This window comes from Oryzias melastigma, linkage group LG13 (genome assembly GCF_002922805.2).
Source record: "Oryzias melastigma strain HK-1 linkage group LG13, ASM292280v2, whole genome shotgun sequence".
Lineage (NCBI taxonomy): Eukaryota > Metazoa > Chordata > Actinopteri > Beloniformes > Adrianichthyidae > Oryzias > Oryzias melastigma.
The window spans coordinates 289,634-309,151 of record NC_050524.1 but is presented as its reverse complement, the minus strand read 5'-3'; the positions used below and the strand labels follow the sequence as shown (position 1 = coordinate 309,151).

Here is a 19,518-nt window from a genome sequence, read left to right as displayed (position 1 = left end):
TCTTCCATCATCCATTCATCATCCATCCATTCATCATTCATCCATCATCCATCCACCGATCATCCATCCATCATCCATCCATCATCCATCCATCATCCATCCATCATCCATCCATCATCCATCCATCATCCAAAAAGTGGGGCACAAAAACTAAAACAGTGATTATGACAGTTGTCATCATTTAGGCACCGCATGATGCAGTTCAGAGCATGCGAGCAGCAGGTTATGGGAGGAGCCAAATGTGTGGCCCGCCAAGCATTAAAAAACAAAAACTTTAACCTGGTTTTGAATAGATGAAAAATACAGCTGAGTGTCCGGGTTATTACGAGTTTATGCCAAAACCAGGCGTGTAACGGATCAGAACGGTTCGGCACACGTGTGTACCACGGACCACTCCCACCCCCACCCCCCACACACACCTCAGGATGGCATAATTTAAATCAAAAGTCTGTTCAAGTTCCATGGAATTCTCATCAAATTCATGTAAATCCTCTTTGTTTTAACCTGAAGAAACTCCTTCACGGTTATCTTAAAGTCTGTTCAGCTGAAGATCCCGCCGCCTGTGGGAGGAGCTTCCGTCAAAAACTTTTCTCAGCTTCATAATGAAGAACGCGGATCGATAGATATCAGGTTTATTTAATTTGAAGAGCTGAATAAAACCATCAGTACAAGTTTCCATTTCTGGATTCAAAGAATCTCCCTATGAGCAGCAGCAGCTGTCCCGCTCAGGAGAAAGACGCTCCCTAACGGACTCGCCGTCAGGACGATTGTATGGCAAGCCAAAGAGACCAAAAATCACCAGGAAAAGCGAGCGCCACGTTTTACAGATAACAGTTATTATTTTAAACAATTAAATGTTCCCACTGCTAGTTTTGATAAAACATTTTACTGAAATGAACCCAAAACATACCGAGTGGACCTTTGGATGAAGGCTGTTGAAATTTGAACTGGTTTCCGCTGATCCAGAGACACCAGTGAACCTGTGAGTTGAGGTTTTACCCACAGAGAATCTTCAAACACAGCTGGGATTTGAACCTGACTACTGTACCACTGAGCAGCAAACATTGACTGTATATGACAGCTGGACTGAGTGACCCCACCCCCCTGGCGTTCCAAACAGGAAGTGACTCCAACAAGCTAGAATCCCATAGACGTCTTGGCAGAAACAATCATCTGTGATCAGTCAGAATCAACATTCTGGATCTGATTCTTTTAACATCTGACTGAGATTCTGATTTTTTAAAGATATTTTTCTGCAGTTCAAGTTATAAACTGACCAACCAGGATTCTTGGTAAAAGCTGTGATGCCCGCTGGCCCCCCAACAAGCTCCCTCCTGATTGGTGACAGTAGTTGCCATAGAAACTTGACCCAGAGCAACCAATCCCTGTTCACTAACCTCTGCTGGCTTCACCATGGCGCCGTCTGTATCCTGGAAAAACGGCATCAACCGTAGGTTGGGCGTTTTCTGTGGGTGACGTCACAGCTGCTCTGTCCAGTTTTCTATACAGTCAATGGCAGCAAATGGATCAGGATGATCTCAAAGCCTGTAAAGTTCTGAGTGTGATTCTGGTTCCAGCTCGTCTCTTTGAGCGACGGTTCTGCTAACAGTCTCAATGTGTCCATACAGGGGAGGAGCAGCAGTTTGGGGGTGTGGCTTGGCCGGTGTTTCAGACCTACATGACGGCGTGTGGTGGCTCCGCCTCCTGCCTTCTGATCCTGGTTCTGTTCCTGCTGAACGTGGGCAGCGCCGCGTTCTGCCACTGGTGGCTCAGCTTCTGGATCAACCAGGGCAGCGGGGTGAGTGGTGGGCGGGGCCACTGAGCCGCGGAGCTAGGGGGGGTCTGAGCCGCTCTCCTGTGTCTGCAGAACACCACGGTAACCGCGGGCAACAGCTCAGCGGTCAGCGCCAGCATGAGGGACAATCCCATGATGCAACAGTACGCGTCCATTTATGCCTCGTCCATGGGGGTCATGCTGTTCTTCAAGCTGCTGCGAGGCATCGCCTTCGTCAAGGTCAGAACCGTCTCCTCCGCCGGGCTGGTCAACGTGGGAGTTCTGGTTCTGACGGTGTCTCAGGGTCACACCAGAGTTTCAGCTCCGCTGTGAAGGGTTAACGTTCAAACGCTTCCTCTCCGTCTGCTGCACGGAGGTCTCTCCTCAGGTTCTGATCGGACCCTTCAGAACCTGCAGGGTGTAGAATGGAACCAGTCATTGGAGTGTTTTTGGGTCGCTGTTCTGCTGAGAGACCCGTTCTCTGATGGAGATGCAGCGTTCTGACTCCGCCCCCTCATGACGGTCTCTAAAGGTTGTGGTGATCTTCAGACCATCATTCAACCCCCACCATGCCTGATCCGGGCCATGACTGTGCGTCCCGCAGAACCAGAACTCTGACTTGGCTGTTTGAGAGTTTGGGTCTGCTGCTGGTTCTGGCAGGGTCCTGTATGACTAGAGCATCAAAACTTCAGGATCCTCCGACTTAAAAAGATTTTTCTCAACTAAAACCGGGAGGATCCACGTTGTCCCTGAACGCAGCGCTCGTTTCCCAGCTAGCATGAGCTGCTAGCCTTCCTCTGACCATCCTGATCCAAACCACAGACTCCACTGGTGGAGTCTGGTTCTGAAGTCCGGTTCTGTCAGAGAAGAACTGAACGGTTCTGCAGGAAACCGTTTTCTTAGAAAAGATTGAATAACTGGTTAAAACGGACCGCTGTGTTACTGGGTTCTGACCCCCTCAGGTCCAAACCCGTTCTGTGGTTGTTCTCCTCAGGGAACCCTCAGAGCTTCCTCCAAACTCCACGACGATCTCTTCCACAAAATCCTGCGCTGCCCCATGACGTTCTTCGACGTGACTCCCACAGGCCGGATCCTGAACCGCTTCTCCAAAGACATGGATGAAGGTGAGGCGCCGTCTGGACTCGGCGGCGGGTCACCAGCTCAGACTCTCACTGGTTCTGTCCCCCCCTCAGTCGACACCCGCCTGCCGTTCCAGGCAGAGATGCTCATCCAGAACGTGATTCTGGTCTTCTTCTGCCTGGGCGTCATCGCCAGCGTGTTCCCGTGGTTCCTGGTGGCCCTGGCTCCGCTGGTTCTGGTCTTCTCCGTGCTCCACAGCGTCTCCAGGGTCTTCATCAGGGAACTGAAGCGGTTGGATAACGCCACCATGGCGCCGTTCATGTCCCACATCACCTCCAGCATCCAGGGCCTGACCACGCTGCAGGCCTACGGCCGGGGCCAGGACTTCCTCCAAAGGTCAGGACCAGAACCAGCTGGCCCAAACAGGTCCGGCACAGACCGCAGCAGACTATCTTCTTGATTCCTGCAGATACCAGTTCCTGCTGGACCAGAACCAGGCCCCGTTTTACCTGTTCAGCTGTGCCATGCGCTGGCTGGCGGTGCGGCTGGATCTCATCAGCGTGGCTCTGATCAGCACCACCGCCCTGATGATGGTTCTGATGCACGGGCAGATCCCGCCGGCCTACGCCGGCCTCGCCATCTCCTACGCTGTGCAGGTAAGACCCTCCCCACAGCTGTGGAGGACCTGAGCAGCTTCTGCCGACCTTCTGGTCCCTCAGTTCTGGAGAAGTCCAGATGCTGAAGGAGATCCCGTCTGTCAGCTGACAGGTCTGTTCCAGTTCACCGTGCGCCTGGCGTCTGAGACGGAAGCTCGCTTCACCGCCGTGGAGAGGATTCACCACTACATCCAGGTACAGGGACGAGTCCCTGCCCCCCCCCACACCCGCCACAGAAGACCACAGCTCTGTCTGTCTTCCAGTCTCTGTCCCAGGAAGCCCCGGCCCGGGTCAAAGGTCGCTCACCTCCACCGGACTGGCCCCAGCAGGGGGAGCTGGTGTTCAGCGACGTGGAGCTGCGGTACGTTGAGAAACGGCTCTTCCTGTTTTTCTGTAGTCTCACACCGAGGACGGGGACACTGAAGAACAGGCGCCGAGGGCGGGGACACCGAGGGCGCAGACACCGAGGGCGGGGACACTGAGGACACGGACACCGAGGGCGGGGACACTGAGGACACGGACACTGAAGAACAGGCGCCGAGGGCGGGGACACCGAGGGCGGGGACACCGAGGGCGGGGACATTGAACACACATTTTGTACGTAACTGGAACGAATCAGGAAGTCAGATTTGGTAGTGACTGATGGATGGCGTGCCTTAATCTAATGGGCGTTCCAGCCGTCTGAACGTCAATCATGAAGGAGAAATCAATAACGGAGTTCTGCGACACCAAGTCTTTCATCGATCGGAATCGAGCTGAGAAAGGAAACGTCTGGACCGAGCTTTCCAGATGTGATCCACTCCCACAGTTCTCTCCGAGCCTCCTGTAGGTGGTGAACATGCGACTGTAATCAGTAGAAGAAGAAGCTAAACCTGCTATGCTATTAGCCATGCTAAACCTGCGTTCTTGAAGGCGTCACATGCCTGGTGTGGACGCAGCTAGAGAAGGTGCTCCCCCAAGAGTGAAACACCTTCAAACACATTGGGGCCCTCCATCCCATAATTCCTTTGGTCAAACAGGATTCTTAGTCCTTCCTTTAGAAAACATCCCATCCCTGAAGTGCGGATGACCAGTACTACCAAAAGTACTTTCAGTCACAGTACTTTCCCCACAGGTACCAGGAGAACCTCCCTCTGGTTCTGAACAAGATCTCTTGCACCGTCCGTCCCAAGGAGAAGGTTGGCATCGTGGGCAGAACCGGATCAGGTAGGACAGATCAAGACGGTTGATGGTGTTTCTGCGGCGGCGCTCACGTCCGCCCGCTCTCCTGCAGGAAAGTCTTCTCTGGGTGTGGTTCTGTTCCGGCTCGTGGAGTGCTGTGGTGGTTCCGTTCTGATCGACGGCATCAACATCAGTGAAATCGGCCTGGCAGACCTGCGCAGTAAGCTGTCCATCATCCCTCAAGACCCAGTCCTCTTCAGCGGGACAGTCAGGTAGGAACGGGGGCGCAAACCCGAGGAGAGCGGTGGCGAGCTGGAACCCATCAGTGTCTGTGTGACTGCAGGTCCAATCTGGACCCGTTCAACCGCTATGGAGAGGACATGATCTGGGACGCTCTGGAGAGGAGTCACATGAAGGAATGTGTAAGTACCGGAGCTGAGAAACCACGAGGTGGTCTAGTCCGGCTCCAGAGCCGCAGACCCACGGACTTCCTGTCTGTGGCCAGGTGTCGCAGCTGCCGCAGAAGCTGGACTCGGAGGTGGTGGAGAACGGGGAGAACTTCTCGGTGGGAGAACGGCAGCTGCTGTGTGTGGCCAGAGCGCTGCTGCGGCAATGCAAGGTAAGCCCCGCCCCCCCGCAACTTACTTCTGAGTTCTTCTCTGGTCCAACTTTTTGGTTCTGGTCTCAGGTGCTGATTCTGGACGAGGCCACGGCGGCCATGGACCCAGAGACAGACGCTCTGATCCAGGAGACCATCAGGAGCTCCTTTCATCACTGCACCACGCTGACCATCGCTCACCGGCTGCACACCGTCCTCGCCTGCGACCGCATCATGGTGCTCAACCAAGGACAGGTACGGAGTTCTGCCAGAACTGCTGGGATCGGCCCGCAGCGCTCAGGGGAGATTCGGCTGATCCTGCTCACATTTTACCGAGAGCCAAACGGTTACGGCAGGAACACTGGACAGACTCCGGAGCTCCGCCCTCTGATTCTCTGGTTCTTGTCTGTGATTGGCTCAGGTGGTGGAGTTCGATGAACCGTCCAGACTGCTGGCCAATGAGAACTCGCGGCTGTGCTCCATGCTAGCGGCTGTGGAGAGCAAAGTGTCAGTGCGAGGTTGAAGCTGTGGAGCCACCGGCACCGCTCAGCCGCCATCCGGCGCCGCCGCCCGGCTGCTGGTCATGGGGCCATGGTTGGACTGGAGCAGGTGGCTGTTCTTTGGTGGAACCTGACTGACCTCTGACATCTGACTCCACCTGATTGGAGGCTGGCGGAGGTGGGAGGAGTCTGCGCAAGACAGTTGTTTGTACAGATGAAACTGTTGCTTGTTTGTGATGTTCTGGTTTAACGCTGAGTCCGCCGGGCCCCGGCAGCAGAACCGGTTGAGGGGTTCCTCTGGGCTCGCCACTCCACTAACTCCGGCTGCTTTGCCTTTCAAACGGTTTGCCTTTGAAGGTGGCGGGGGCTGTGGTGGGGGGCTATAGGGGTCCAGCTGCAGTCTTGACCGTTCTGCAGAGGACCAGCAGGGGGCAGCACTCATCGCCGTCCTTCTCTGCTGCTGTCCTGAACTGCACTTTGTAACCAGAACTAGCTAACAATCAACAGGAAGGTAGAACCACAGATCCTCCAAAATAAGAGCGTGGTGTCTTCTCTCAGGAGGAAACAACAGTTTACAGATTTTCTTCTTTTGTATCTGAGAGGAAACGTTTGTTTTTAGGAGATCAATAAAAAACTGAAACTCTGAGCGGCTGTCGCCTTTCATTTCATGACCAGACCCAGACCACAATCAGACCAGGACCACAACAGGACCAGGACCACGACCAGACTAGGACAACAACCAGACCCCGACCACAACCAGACCAGGACCACAACCAGACCAGGACCACAACCAGACTAGGACCCCAACAAGACCAGGACCACAACCAGACTAGGACCACAACAAGACTAGGACCACAACCAGACCAGGACCACAACCAGACCAGGACCACAACCGGACCAGGACCACAACCGGACCAGGACCACGACCAGAACAGGACCACAACCAGACCAGGACCAAAACCAGACTAGGACCACTGCCAGACCACGACCAGACCAGGACCACAACCAGACCAGGACCCCAACCAGACCAGGACCCCAACCAGACCAGGACCATGACCGGACAACAACCAGAACCAGACCCAAACCAAACAACAGACATGAACCTGAACAAGAACCAGACCCAGAGCAGAAGCAGCTCTGTTCCTGACACAAATTGGAACCAGACTCATTTCATTCATTTCATTTATTGATTTATGAAGCACCTTCCACCACCAGTCAAGGAGCCCCAAAGTGCTGTACACAAGGAAAAACAAAAACAGAGCACTGTGCAATAGTAAAACATAAAAAAGGATAAAAGACATAAAACCAATAAAACAATTTTAAAACAGAGATAAAACCACCATAAAATAGCTAGGCTGGTGCTAAAAGGCTGTAGTGGAGGAACAATTCTTTTTTAAAACACTCCAAAAGCGTGATCTCTCTAATAGCTGGTGACAACTGATTCCACAGTTTGGGAGCCAACACAGAAAAAGCACGGTCCCCCCTGAACAAAAGACAAAAATCAGAACTGAACCAGACCCATACCTGAACCAGATCTTAACCAGAACCCGAGTTCAAATCCATGGAGAGTCACACCAATGATGCTTGACATGAAAGGGTTGGATTTGGGGTTCAACCACCAAACGGTTCCCGAGCGCGACTGTGTCTGCAGCTCACCACTCCCACAGGGGGAGGGGTCAAAGGTGGAGAACACCTCACACAACTATGAGTGTGACAACTGATGGAACTTTAACTTTAACATCCACGTGAGATCGATTCGACCTGTTCTAAATCATCTCATAACGAGATAACGAGATAAATCCCACACGCGTGTTTGCACAGGAAGGATGACAGAACATGAATGTCGGCGTGTTTACAGCGTGTGGAACTCAATGACTGGAGCAAACAAATGAGCGTCAACCTCACAGTGGGTCAAACATTCTCAGCAGCTGAGCTCCTGCAGCTGTGATTACTCTGAAACAACTCGATCAAACTCAAACATGAAAGGATCCGACACTCATTCTTGTTTACTCGTTTGTTTGTAAACAGATTTCATTGATTATCTTGAAGACAAACATGAATCTGGAAACTGTTCAGAACCAGGTACTGATCTCTGAGTCTCACTGATGGGAGTTTGGATCAAGATGTTCTGGATCTGTTTTAGGTCAGAGAATTGGATCCATCAACATAAACTGGGGTCCACTATGAATCGGATCAGAACCACAGAATATGATCTGATTGGGATGAATAGTTTCAGTCCTAGTATATCAGTAGCGACTGTTCATCCACAGCAGATTTCAGATATGATGCTAAATCTCATGTAAAGATCCTGATCATGAAAATCCACCTTCAGATCTTTTTCGTGTATTTACTGTTCATTCTGTGAACGGCCTCAGAGCGCGACGTGTTCCTGAGTCATCCTCTGAGACTGAGCAGATCCTCACATTGTGACATCACAAAATGGGGAACCGCCCCTTACAGGAAGAGTCTGCACTGCCGGCCCCGCCCCCAAGATAAAACACACCCACTTTCTCCATGGAGCTGGCGGTGATGGACACAACACGTTCATTTATACACACAGTATGAACATCCATCTTTGAAAAAGTTCAGAAGTTTGTTTTTGATGCAGAGGCCGGCTCTATGATGACGTCATGAAATGGGTGGGACCCCCAAGGAGAGAAAGGCGGAGCCTCAGAGATCAAGGTGTCTGACTTCCAGGTAAGAAAGTAGTTTATGAAAATAAATAATGTTCTCTAGATTGTCAAAGGTCGTAAATGATCCCATATGGATGTAGTTTACTCTGGAAGACTCTAGAACAGGAACAGGAAGTTCCAGGCGCTTTCATGCTGACCAAAGTGGGCTAAAGAACAAGAAATGTCATCAAAGGTTCCAGCTGTTTCCCTCTGAACTCTTTGACTCATCCGTGAAGTTCTTCAGAGGATCCATCTTCAGCGGCGGTCAGACTGACGGACCAGAACCTGAAGATGCTGCGATCATCTTCTGATCTGTTTCCGAAGCGTTCCCAGACTTTTTTTAAAATCATGATTCTGCCGATTTTAGCCAAAATCTAAAACCTGAGTCGTTTTCTAGGACATAGTTTCTGCAGAGCAGCAGGAGTTCATCAGATATTCACCTCTGAGTTGTGGGCGGGGCTCTTGGTGCTGAAGTAATTAAGTCTCCACTGATATCCCATCATCCTTTGGTCTACACTCTCTCCCACTACACCCCCAAGCTAGCATTAGCGGAGCAGCAAAAACGCTAATCAATATCAGATCAATCCAGCCGTTCGGTTCTGATCCAGATTCCAGCTCAGACCAGGAAAACAAAGACGTCCTCCATCATCAGAAAAACTCTTCAAGAACATTTTAGAACCAGGATGTCATCATGATACCAGAGATCCACCAGAACCTTTAATACCAGGTGTTCGGGTCACGTGTCATTTAATAAGAAAATGGACTTTGGTTTAATATAATGTAGTTTCATTCAGTTGAATTTAATATAATTAAATTCAATTAAAAAATTAATTAAATTTTTAAAAATGGAATTTGATTTAATATAAGAAATAAAATTTCATTTCATTTCTGGGGAAAAGGAAAACAGGTTCTGGTTCCGCCGTCGACTGTGTCACGAACCCGGTGACAGTAGTTCTACTGGACCCGCCCGCATTGTTCTTTTTGTCTCTGACCGAACCTGACGAACTCTCCTCCGGTTCTGGAGTGACCCTAAGCGGTCTGCAGTTCCTGTGTAGAACCCCGCCGCGGGTTCGGGACCTGGGGCTCGGATCCGGATCCCGCCCCTCCCGCAGCGCCCCCCCGTGGCCGCTGAAACTTTCTGTTCTCACTTCCTGTTTGTCTCGGATCGGTCCCGTCCCGACCGGTTCGGTCGCTCGGTGTGACCCGCGTCTCTGGTTCCGATCCAGCCTTCCCCTCCAGCTCCGTCGTTCCTCCTGGACGAACCGAACTCCGTCCTCCAGGATCGACGCCGGAACCGGGTCGCGGCAGCGAGGCGCCGGTGGGTTCTGGTTCCTCCTAATGGATTTCACTTAAAGTTTGTCCGCTGCGGCTCGGTTCTGTTCTCCGGGGATCAGGACCCACTGCTGACTAGCCGGCGGGGCTACCGCGGTCAAGCCAGCCGTCATTCGCGAGTGGGACTCACCTTATACAGAACTTACGGTGCGTGGGAAAAGGAGAATCGGGTTCGGACCGGGTCATTTCTCGAGGTGTTCGGACGAGTTCCGGGTCTGTGTTGGACTGTGTGCGGCTTCCCGAACCGGACCTTAAAGCTCAACAAAGTTCCTTCTTCTGATCTGTGGGTTCTGGACCAGAACCAGGTCCGACTTGGCTCTCAGTCAGAACCTCTGGCCGTGACTCTTTGTTGCTGGTTCTGGCTCTCAACAGCTTAGAACTCCTGAACCTTCCTTCATGGGCCTGCAGACCGGGTCCAGAGGTTCTGTGTCGTGGTGCTGCCGGAGAGTCCGAACTGTACTGAAGCTGCCTCTCCATGTGTGCAGACTCGGTTCTGTTTTGATGAAGTTCGGTCCAGATTCTCAGAGTCTGAGTGCTGCAGGTCCAGATCAGTCCAGGTTCTAGCTCGGGTCCGGGTCTTGGTTCTGATGGCAGAGCTTCACCAGACTCCAGCCTCTCTGTGCTGCTGCCGGAAGTCCCTGCCGGTCCCCCGGGCCCAAGGTTCCGGGGAATCGGAGCATGCCAGTCTGGGCCCGCGTGGAACCGGACCGGCATGCTCGGGTACCGATCCGGGCCCGGGTTCCTCGCGCAGACCCCGGGTGGACGTGGCCTCGGCCTCCAACTTCCGGAGCTTCCGGCTACAGCATTTCCACCTGGACCTGCAGCTGAACTTTGCAGCTAAAGAAATGAGCGGCTGGCTGGTTCTGGACCTGGTTCCGGTTCAGCTGGGGATCAGTACTCTGGTTCTGGACTCCCACCCCTCTCTGCTGATCCACTCTGTAGACTGTAAGAGGCCCCAGGAGGAACCCGTCTCCCTCACGTACCGGGTCGACCCGTTCACGGACTACGGATCCTCGCTCAGTATCAGCCTGCCGGACACCGAGCCCGGCAAGAAGATCCAGATCAGCGTCCGCTACACCACCACGGACGGGCCGGCGGTAAGAACTCTCTGTGTTTGTGCAGGAAGGGTCTGGAGAACCCTGTTTGTCGGGTCAGAATCTTTGGGGGTTCTGATGGAGATCCAGACAGGCTCTGTCTGACCCGGTTCTGAAGGTCTTCCGGTTGTCCAGATCTATCTGTACTTTCTGCTGCTGATCACCTGACTCACCTGATCCAGGTGATCAGAGAACTGGAGATCAACCCGGATGGTGGATCTGGAGAACCTGGATTGGGCAGAACCGGATCAGGAGTTCTAAAGTCTTTACAAAAATGTAAGCTAAAAAACAAACAATGTAAACAAGCAAACAAAATACAAGTGTTTTTATGTTGTTTCCAAAAACTCTTGCAAACATTCAAACACCTGACAGGGCAGGTGAGGCGTCAGGTGAGGCGTCAGGTGAGGCGTCAGGTGAGGCGTCAGGTGAGGCGTCAGGTGAGGCTTCAGGTGAGGCTTCAGGTGAGGCGTCAGGTGAGGCGTCAGGTGAGGCGTCAGGTGAGTTTGTTGTTAGTTTCCAAAGAAACAGATTTTTTTTTTGTCTACAAACATGAAAGGAAAAAACACAAAAACTCGTAAACAAACAAATTCTTTGAAGCCTCGGAAACCTTTGTTGGTTTGCGGGTTCCGGGTCAGAACCGACGCCCCCTCCCCTGCTGAGCCTGGACCCCGCCCCCACACTCAGACTGATGATGATGAAGGCTGGTCTGCCCTCAGATATGGTGGCTGGACTCGGAGCTGACCTGCGGGGGGGCGGGGCCTCTGGTCTTCACGCAGGGACACTCGGTGTGTAACCGCTCGCTCTTCCCCGGTTTCGACACCCCCGCCGTGAAGAGCACCTACACGGCGGCCGTGCGAGTGAGTACCACCTCCCGGCGGGCTGGACCTGTGACGGGCTGAAGCAGAACCTCCTCACGGTCCGGTTGGTCCTCAGGTTCCGGACGGGCTGACGGTTCTCATGAGTGCCTCCCAGAGCTGGTTCTCCCAGCAGGACCGGGTCTTCCACTTCTCCATGGACTTCCCGGTTCCGTCTTACCTGGTGGCTCTGGTGGCGGGAGAGCTGAAACATGAGGACGTCGGTCCCAGGTAGGCCTCAGCTGGGCGGGACACGCCCACTCTGCTGTGACCTTCATTGATGTGGGCGGGACTTCTGCTTGTTCTGCCCTCAGGAGTCGAGTGTGGGCGGAGCCTTGCCTGCTGCCCTCCGCGGTGCAGCAGCTGGAGGGCAGCCTGGAGCGCTGGCTGGGCGTGGCCGAGGACCTGTTTGGACCGTACCTGTGGGGCAGGTGAGGCTTTAGAGTGCAGCAGAGCTGCAGGAAGTGATGAGGAATGGTGCTGACGCCGCTGACCTGCAGGTGCGACATTGTCTTCCTGCCCCCCGCCTTCCCCATCGTGGCCATGGAGAACCCCGGCCTCACCTTCATCATCGCCTCCATCCTGGAGAGCAGCGACTTCCTGCTCATCGACATCATCCACGAGATCGCACACGGCTGGTTCGGGAACGCCGTCACCAACGCCACCTGGGAGGAAATGTGGCTGAGCGAAGGCCTGGCCACCTACGCCCAGCGCCGCATCACCACCGAGACCTACGGTGAGACCACGCCCCCCTCGCTGTCCTGTGCTCTCTACTGCGAGTACTCGGGAGCACCAACCGCTTCCGGCTCTCCGGAAGAGTGTGCAGAAGGCTCCGCCCGCTCAGGTAGTCACTCACCACACCTGTGAGGTTCACTGACTCGGCCCTCCCACAGGTGAGGCGTTCACCTGCCTAGAGACGGTGGTTCGTCTGGACGCTCTGCACAGACAGCTGCGTCTGCTCGGAGACAACAACCCTGTGAGCAAACTGCAGGTCAAGTTTGAACCAGGTAAGCTTCCGTCCCACACAGGTGTGGTCTACAGTCAGGTGAGTCTCACTGCCGCCTTCCTCTGCAGGTGTGAACCCCAGCACGCTGATGAACCTCTTCACCTACGAGAAGGGCTTCTGCTTTGTGTCGTACCTGTCGGAGCTCAGTGGCGACGTCAGGCGCTTCGACCGCTTCCTCAGGGTCAGTGCACGCTCACATGCACCCTCACTCACGTGCACACTCACATGCACCCTCACTCACGTGCATACTCACGTGCACTTTCACTCACATGCACCCTCACTCACGTGCACACTCACATGCACCCTCACCACGTGCACTTTCACTCACATGCACCCTCACTCACGTGCATGCTCACATGCACTGTCACTCACGTGCACTCTCACATGCACTTTCACTCACATGCACCCTCACTCACGTGCACTTTCACTCACATGCACCCTCACTCACATGCACCCTCACTCACATGCACCTTCACATGCACCCTCACTCACGTGCGTGCTCACATGCACCCTCACTCACGTGCATGTTCACATGCACTGTCACTCACGTGCACACTCACATGCACTTTCACTCACATGCACCCTCACTCACGTGCATGCTCACATGCACTGTCACTCACGTGCACACTCACATGCACCCCCACTCACGTGCACTTTCACTCACGTGCACCCTCACTCACATGCATGCTCACATGCACCCTCACTCACGTGCACACTCATGTGCACTTTCACTCACATGCACCCTCACTCACGTGCACACTCACATGCACCCTCACGTGCGTGCTCACATGCACCCTCACTCACGTGGATGCTCACATGCACTGCCACTCACGTGCACACTCACATGCACCCTCACTCACATGCATGCTCACATGCGCCCTCACTCACTTATTCACATGCAAACGCACTTAGGTCTAAACTCATATGTCTACGGGTCGTCATGGACGCTGATTCACATGTTCAGAGTCTTTACCTGTGTGTGTTTGTGTGCGTGCATGTGGATCTAGGACTACATCTCAGAGTTCCAGTTTCAGAGCGTGGGCGCTCAGGACCTCATCGAGTTCTTCCTGCAGTCTTTCCCGGAGCTGCAGGCGTCCGCCATCGCTCAGAGGGAAGGTGGGTGTGAACCGCCGTGCAGGTGCTCCTGCAGAGCCCCTCCCACTCTGTGACAGCACCTGTTCTGTGTCCTCTCAGGCATGGAGTTTGAGCGCTGGCTAAGCGGCTGCGGGCCCCCCCCCTTCGAGCCGGACCTATCAGCGGGGGGCGCTCTGATCGGACCCGTCCAGGATCTGTGTGATGTGTGGAGACACTGTGACCCCCCCACCCCACAGACCCTCGCTGCCCACAACCTGTCAGGCTGGAGCACCTTTCAGGTGGTTCTGTTCCTGGACCGCATGCTGGACCACGCGCCGCTGCCCCGCGGTATGACCGTCGTCCAAGGGAGCGCTAGCTCTGCTCATGCTAGCTCTGCTTATGCTAGCACAGTTGATGCCACCTTAGGTCATGCTAGCACAGTTCAAGCTAGTTCAGCTCATGCTAGCTCTGCTCATGCTAGCACAGTTGATGCCAGCTTAGGTCATGCTAGCACAGTTCAAGCTAGTTCAGCTCATGCTAGCTCAGCTCATGCTAGCTCTGCTCATGCTAGTTCTGCTCATGCTAGCTCTGCTCATGCTAGCACAGTTGATGCCACCTTAGGTCATGCTAGCACAGTTCAAGCTAGTTCAGCTCATGCTAGCTCAGCTCATGCTACCTCAGCTCATGCTAGCTCTACTCATGCTAGCTCTGCTCATGCTAGCACAGTTGATGCCACCTTAGGTCATGCTAGCACAGTTCAAGCTAGTTCAGCTCATGCTAGCTCAGCTCATGCTAGCCCAGTTCAAGCTAGTTCAGCTCATGCTAGCTCTACTCATGCTAGCTCTGCTTATGCTAGCACAGTTGATGCCAGCTTAGGTCATGCTAGCTCAGCTCATGCTAGCTCTACTCATGCTAGCTCTGCTCATGCTAGCTCAGCTCATGCTAACTTAGCCTTTCTCTATCCTTTATTTTCTTCTTTTTTTCCTTTAGTACAATATTTTCTTTGTATCTAAAATTATATTTTTTAGCTTTAATGACATTATTGTTTCAGTTTTGTTACATTCATCTTTTTTTGTTGTGCTAAGTTTAGCTTATTACTTTTTTACTTAAACTTTTATTTGTTTTTTTAACTATCTTTCCTTATGACGTCATCTGTTGGCAGTCATTGTGGGCGGGGCTTCAGTGGAGCTGTCTTTGTTAATGTTTCTCAGGTTTTAAATGGATTCTGGGTGTTTTGTGGGTCATTATTTTGCTGTTGGATCCCCTCAGAAGAAACTCCTCTGTCGTCGCTCTGATTAGACTGTGGACCACGTTTCAGCTCCTCAGACCTGAATCTTCAGTTTCCTAGAAGCTTCTGGTCTGCAGAACATCGGCGTTAGCGCCTCACTGACTCGTTTCTCTCCCGTCAGACGTGATGGCGAGTTTCTCCAGCTCGTACTCGTCCCTGTTTGCGGTTCTGAACGCGGAGGTCCAGATCCGCTGGCTGCAGATGGTGGTGAGGAACTCCTTCTACCCAGAGCTGCCCAGAGTCCGCGCCTTCCTGCACAAACATGTAAGGAACACAACGAGCGCCAGGCGCCGCCGTCACTCCTGTCTCCAACCTGCTGGATCAGGTGATCCAGTCTCAGCCCTATCCCTGATCAGATTCAACCTCTGCAGGGGTTGAAGATCAAAGAGGAGATCAGAGGAAGATCAGGAACACCTGAAGGCCACGCCCTGCAGGTGGACCCTCAGGTGTTCCGTTTAGCAGACCAAACGTTCTGGTCTTTGAACATGCTGGTAGAGCCAAGGTGATCTTCAGTCCACAGGTGTGGAGGCGTGACGGCGCTGGAGGGAAACGTGGCGTTCTGGGTTTGGTGGTTTGATGGATGGTCAGATTTTTTCCTGTTCCTGACCCCCCCTGTGCCCCCCAGACCTCCAGGATGTACACGGTGCCGCTGTACGAGGACCTGGTTGCCGGCGTGATGAAGTGCGTCGCCGTGGAGATCTTCTACCAGACGCAGCAGCGCCTGCACCCCAACCTGCGGCGAACGCTGCAGCAGATGCTCTTTCAGACCGGCTTGGTTCCAGCCAATCAAAGCTGCGCCCCCCTGCCTGTAAGCCCCGCCTCTCCCTCCGGTTCCTCACAGCCCGCCATGCCGGCTGCCACCTCCACTGCTGCCGGCAAAACAGCCGCCATGGCTCTGCTGGACGTCAATGTCTCTGCGTGAGTTCACTCGGGGGGGGTCAAGACGGGCTCTCACTGCAGAAACTGGACCCAGAACCGGGTCTTCAGTCCAACACCAGAACCAAGCATCCAGAACTCTCAGGACTGAAGCTCCTCAGAACTTCTACAGAGGAGAAGCTGCTCCTCCAGCAGCTGCAGAGGGACGCTCTGTGTTCCCAGCTGACAGCGAACGCATCGCTAGACTGTTCAATGTGAAGGAAACTCGGCTTCAGTTTAAACACAGTCAAAACATGTAAACAAGCCGCAGACGTCTCAGCAAAAGCTAAAAAGAAACGTTTGATCATTTCTGCTCCAAAGTTGGATCAAGTGCTGAACGGTTTCTAGAATTTTACTCTTATTTTGAAAGAATGTTCTTCAGCTTCCTGCTGCAGCCGCGTTTACAGGAAGTCTGCACTTGTACTTGATTCTCTTTGGGAGTTTATTGCTGCTGTACAGGAAGTTCCCAACTTTACTTTCACAATAAAAGCATGAAGTTGTCAGTCATGTTTGTAAACCTATGAAGAGTCTTTAAATGAAACAGGAAACGACACAATCATGATGTTTATCTGGTATTTCAGTCAATGAGACTTTCTGTCAGTGAAACGGCTTTTTCTCGGAATTTTTCTCTGAATTCCTGGAAACATCTTTACAAGTTTCATGTTTCAATGAAAGTTGGGCAAACTAAACGTTTTCCTCACGGAGGGATCGTTCTAACTACAGACCGATATCAAACCTGCCATTTTTAAGTAAGATCATTGAAAAAGCTGTTTTCCATCAGTTAAATGAATTCCTAATAAATAACAACTGCTATGATGTCTTCCAGTCCGGCTTCAGACAGAACCACAGCACTGAAACGGCTCTGACCAAAGTGACTAATGACATACGTTTGAATACAGACAGTGGAAATATGTCAGTGCTAGTTTTACTGGATCTCAGTGCTGGGTTTGATACAGTCGACCACGCAATACTACTCAGACGACTGGAAAACTGGGTGGGTCTCACTGGGCCGGTACTAAACTGGTTCAAAACGTACTTAGAAAACAGGAAATATTTTGTGTCAATTGGTAACTTCACTTCTGAGCCAACAGAAATTACATGTGGAGTGCCCCAAGGCTCCATCCTGGGACCACTTCTATTTAACATCTACATGCTCCCACTGGCCCAGGTTATAAAGAACAACAACATTAGTTACCATAGCTATGCAGATGACACACAGATATATATTAGACTGACACCAGGAGACCGAGGCCCTGTACAGGCTCTTGGTAAATGCATTGAGGACATTAATGACTGGATGTGTCGCAACTTACTTCAATTAAACAAAAACAAAACTGAGGTTATTGTCTTTGGGGCTAAAGAAAAAAGGTTAGACGTCACTACAGAGCTTCAATCTATTCAACTAAAAACTACCAACCAGGCCAGAAACTTGGGTGTAGTGATAGACACAGACCTAAATTTTGATAAACACATTAAGGCAGTCACTAAATCAGCCTATTATCATCTCAAAAATATCTCAAGGATTAAAGATCTGATGTCTAAGCAGGACCTGGAGAAACTAGTGCATGCTTTCATCTTTAGTCGACTTGATTACTGTAACAGTGTTTTTACAGGACTACCAAAAAAATCCATCAGGAAACTGCAGCTTATTCAGAACTCTGCTGCTCGGGTTCTCACAAGGACCAAGAAAGTAGACCACATCAGTCCAGTTCTGAGGTCTTTACACTGGTTACCTGTCTGTCAGAGGATAGACTTTAAAGTTCTGTTACTGGTTTATAAAGCTTTGAATGGTTTAGCACCAAAATACATGACTGACCTCCTGACCCAGTATGTACCAGCCAGACCTCTCCGGTCATCAGGATCCGGTCTTTTATCAGTTCCTAGAGTCAGAACTAAACATGGAGAAGCTGCATTCAGCTTCTATGCTCCACAGATCTGGAATAGACTTCCAGAAAACCTTAGATCTGCTGAAACACTCAGTGTATTTAAATCCAGGTTAAAGACTCACCTGTTCTCAGTTTGATTAATATGTATTCAAAAGTTTACATCAGACTGTTCATCTATTCCGGTTTTAAATTCAGTTCTTTTGATCTTATTTGAATGATCACACCTTTATTATTTCTATTGATAGTTTGTGTGAAAGTTTTCTGTAAATCTCTTTGAATTGTTTCTGGACATGAAATGTGTTTCAGAGAAACTTCTCTCGCTGTTCTCATGAAGCTGCAGCCGTCTCCACGTCCTCTTCCTCTTCTCTGATGTTTCTGAGCTTCATCCAGGCTTCTACCAACATACTCCAAACAAACTGACTGAAGGTTTCATCTTAGTTCATCAAGTAACGAGAATAATGTACTTTGTTTTTTGTTTGTGGGAGTTATTGGGGGCGGGGCTTCAATGAAGGTAAGGGCCGCCTCTGTTTTGATTGGAAGGATCAGGATCGATCAGGATTACAGGATCGGATTCCAGTGTTGCTGATGAGAAAGATGACGGCGCTCATCAGGTCAAGGCTTTTATTTTGAAGATCCCCGGCGGAAGCTGGTGTTCTCCGGGAGCATCTTGACCGCATGCGCAGAAGGACCGCGCATCACAGCAGCAGCATCTGGACCCAACCGGACCGGACGTCGGCGGTGGAGGACAGGTGCGTGGTCACGTGCTCTGGCCGCCATGGCGCAGGAGACCCGGGTCATCTACCACCTGGAGGAGCAGGACACCCCCTACCTGATCCGGCTCGGCGTGCCCGCGCACAGCGTCACTCTGGGCGACTTCAAGCACGCGCTGAACAAGCCCAACTCCAAGTTCTACTTCAAGTCCGTGGACGACGACTTCGGGTGAGTCACGTGACCGCAGCATCCCTCCTGAGGGCGGGCTAGACCTCATTGACGTCATCAGGAGAGACCGAGGCTCAGATTGACCTCAGTGACGTCACGAGTAAACAGTCGGACCAGGAGTGGGAGGGGCATGCGCGACGTTTGTTATGGTTGCGGACGGGGGAGGGGGGTTCATGTTGAAAAGTTGGTGCGCGTGCACGTCAAACATAATGATGGAATAATAGCCCCCACTCACATGAACACAAACACATCCTACCCACAATCCCCCTGTGATCAGAAGACGTCAGACTCTCTGGAAACGTTTTCTGCGTTTATCGAGTTTTTCTGAGGGTTCCTGTTTCCACTCGTTAGAACCCCATTCTGATGAAAAACCTATAAGAGACCTGGAGGATCAGGGGGCGGAGCCAGGCTCCAAACTCTCAGCAATGGGGAAGGGAAGGGGGCGGGGTCGCCCCACTTCAACCATTTCAAAGATACCAGGAGAACACAAACTCGAGTGTCTGCAAGCAAGGACCAGCTGACTAGAGGCTGACCACTCCCCCACCGTACCGCTCCGTCCTCACCTGTCCTCTGTTTCAGGGTGGTGAAGGAGGAGATCAGCAGCGACGACGCTCTGCTGCCCTGTGTGAACGGACGGGTGGTGTGCTGGGTTAGAAACACGCACGTGCACACTCACACTGCACCAGCTG

The 19,518-nt window shown here is 52.2% G+C and overlaps 3 protein-coding genes across 4 annotated transcripts in view; all 3 read left to right on the top strand.

Moving 5' to 3' along the window:
• Positions 1–6,415, top strand: part of abcc5 (ATP-binding cassette, sub-family C (CFTR/MRP), member 5) — a 21,759-nt gene extending 15,344 nt beyond the window's left edge. For both annotated transcript variants that reach the window (XM_024276880.2, XM_024276881.2), the window contains exons 18-30: positions 1,629–1,798; positions 1,868–2,014; positions 2,769–2,898; positions 2,968–3,250; positions 3,324–3,510; positions 3,616–3,705; positions 3,774–3,871; positions 4,625–4,716; positions 4,784–4,943; positions 5,015–5,093; positions 5,177–5,290; positions 5,360–5,524; positions 5,691–6,415. In XM_024276880.2, the coding sequence (XP_024132648.1) occupies positions 1,629–1,798; positions 1,868–2,014; positions 2,769–2,898; positions 2,968–3,250; positions 3,324–3,510; positions 3,616–3,705; positions 3,774–3,871; positions 4,625–4,716; positions 4,784–4,943; positions 5,015–5,093; positions 5,177–5,290; positions 5,360–5,524; positions 5,691–5,792 (1,817 nt within the window). In that variant the 3' untranslated portion in view covers positions 5,793–6,415. The remainder of the gene's footprint in view (positions 1–1,628; positions 1,799–1,867; positions 2,015–2,768; positions 2,899–2,967; positions 3,251–3,323; positions 3,511–3,615; positions 3,706–3,773; positions 3,872–4,624; positions 4,717–4,783; positions 4,944–5,014; positions 5,094–5,176; positions 5,291–5,359; positions 5,525–5,690) is intronic.
• Positions 6,416–9,941: 3,526 nt separating this feature from the next.
• On the top strand, positions 9,942–16,525 carry rnpepl1 (arginyl aminopeptidase like 1; the record flags this gene model as incomplete). Its single annotated transcript, XM_024276889.2, is given in 11 exon segments — positions 9,942–10,870; positions 11,584–11,724; positions 11,801–11,952; positions 12,036–12,152; positions 12,222–12,457; positions 12,615–12,728; positions 12,796–12,908; positions 13,735–13,843; positions 13,922–14,149; positions 15,211–15,353; positions 15,715–16,525. Coding segments are annotated over 11 exon segments (2,160 nt in total). The 3' UTR covers positions 16,012–16,525.
• Positions 16,526–18,527: 2,002 nt separating this feature from the next.
• The window catches only part of LOC112149275 (segment polarity protein dishevelled homolog DVL-3), an 8,296-nt gene continuing 7,305 nt past the window's right edge, over positions 18,528–19,518 (top strand). The window contains exons 1-2 of the mRNA XM_024276893.2: positions 18,528–18,829; positions 19,409–19,478. Of these exons, the coding sequence (XP_024132661.1) occupies positions 18,666–18,829; positions 19,409–19,478 (234 nt within the window). The 5' untranslated portion in view covers positions 18,528–18,665. The remainder of the gene's footprint in view (positions 18,830–19,408; positions 19,479–19,518) is intronic.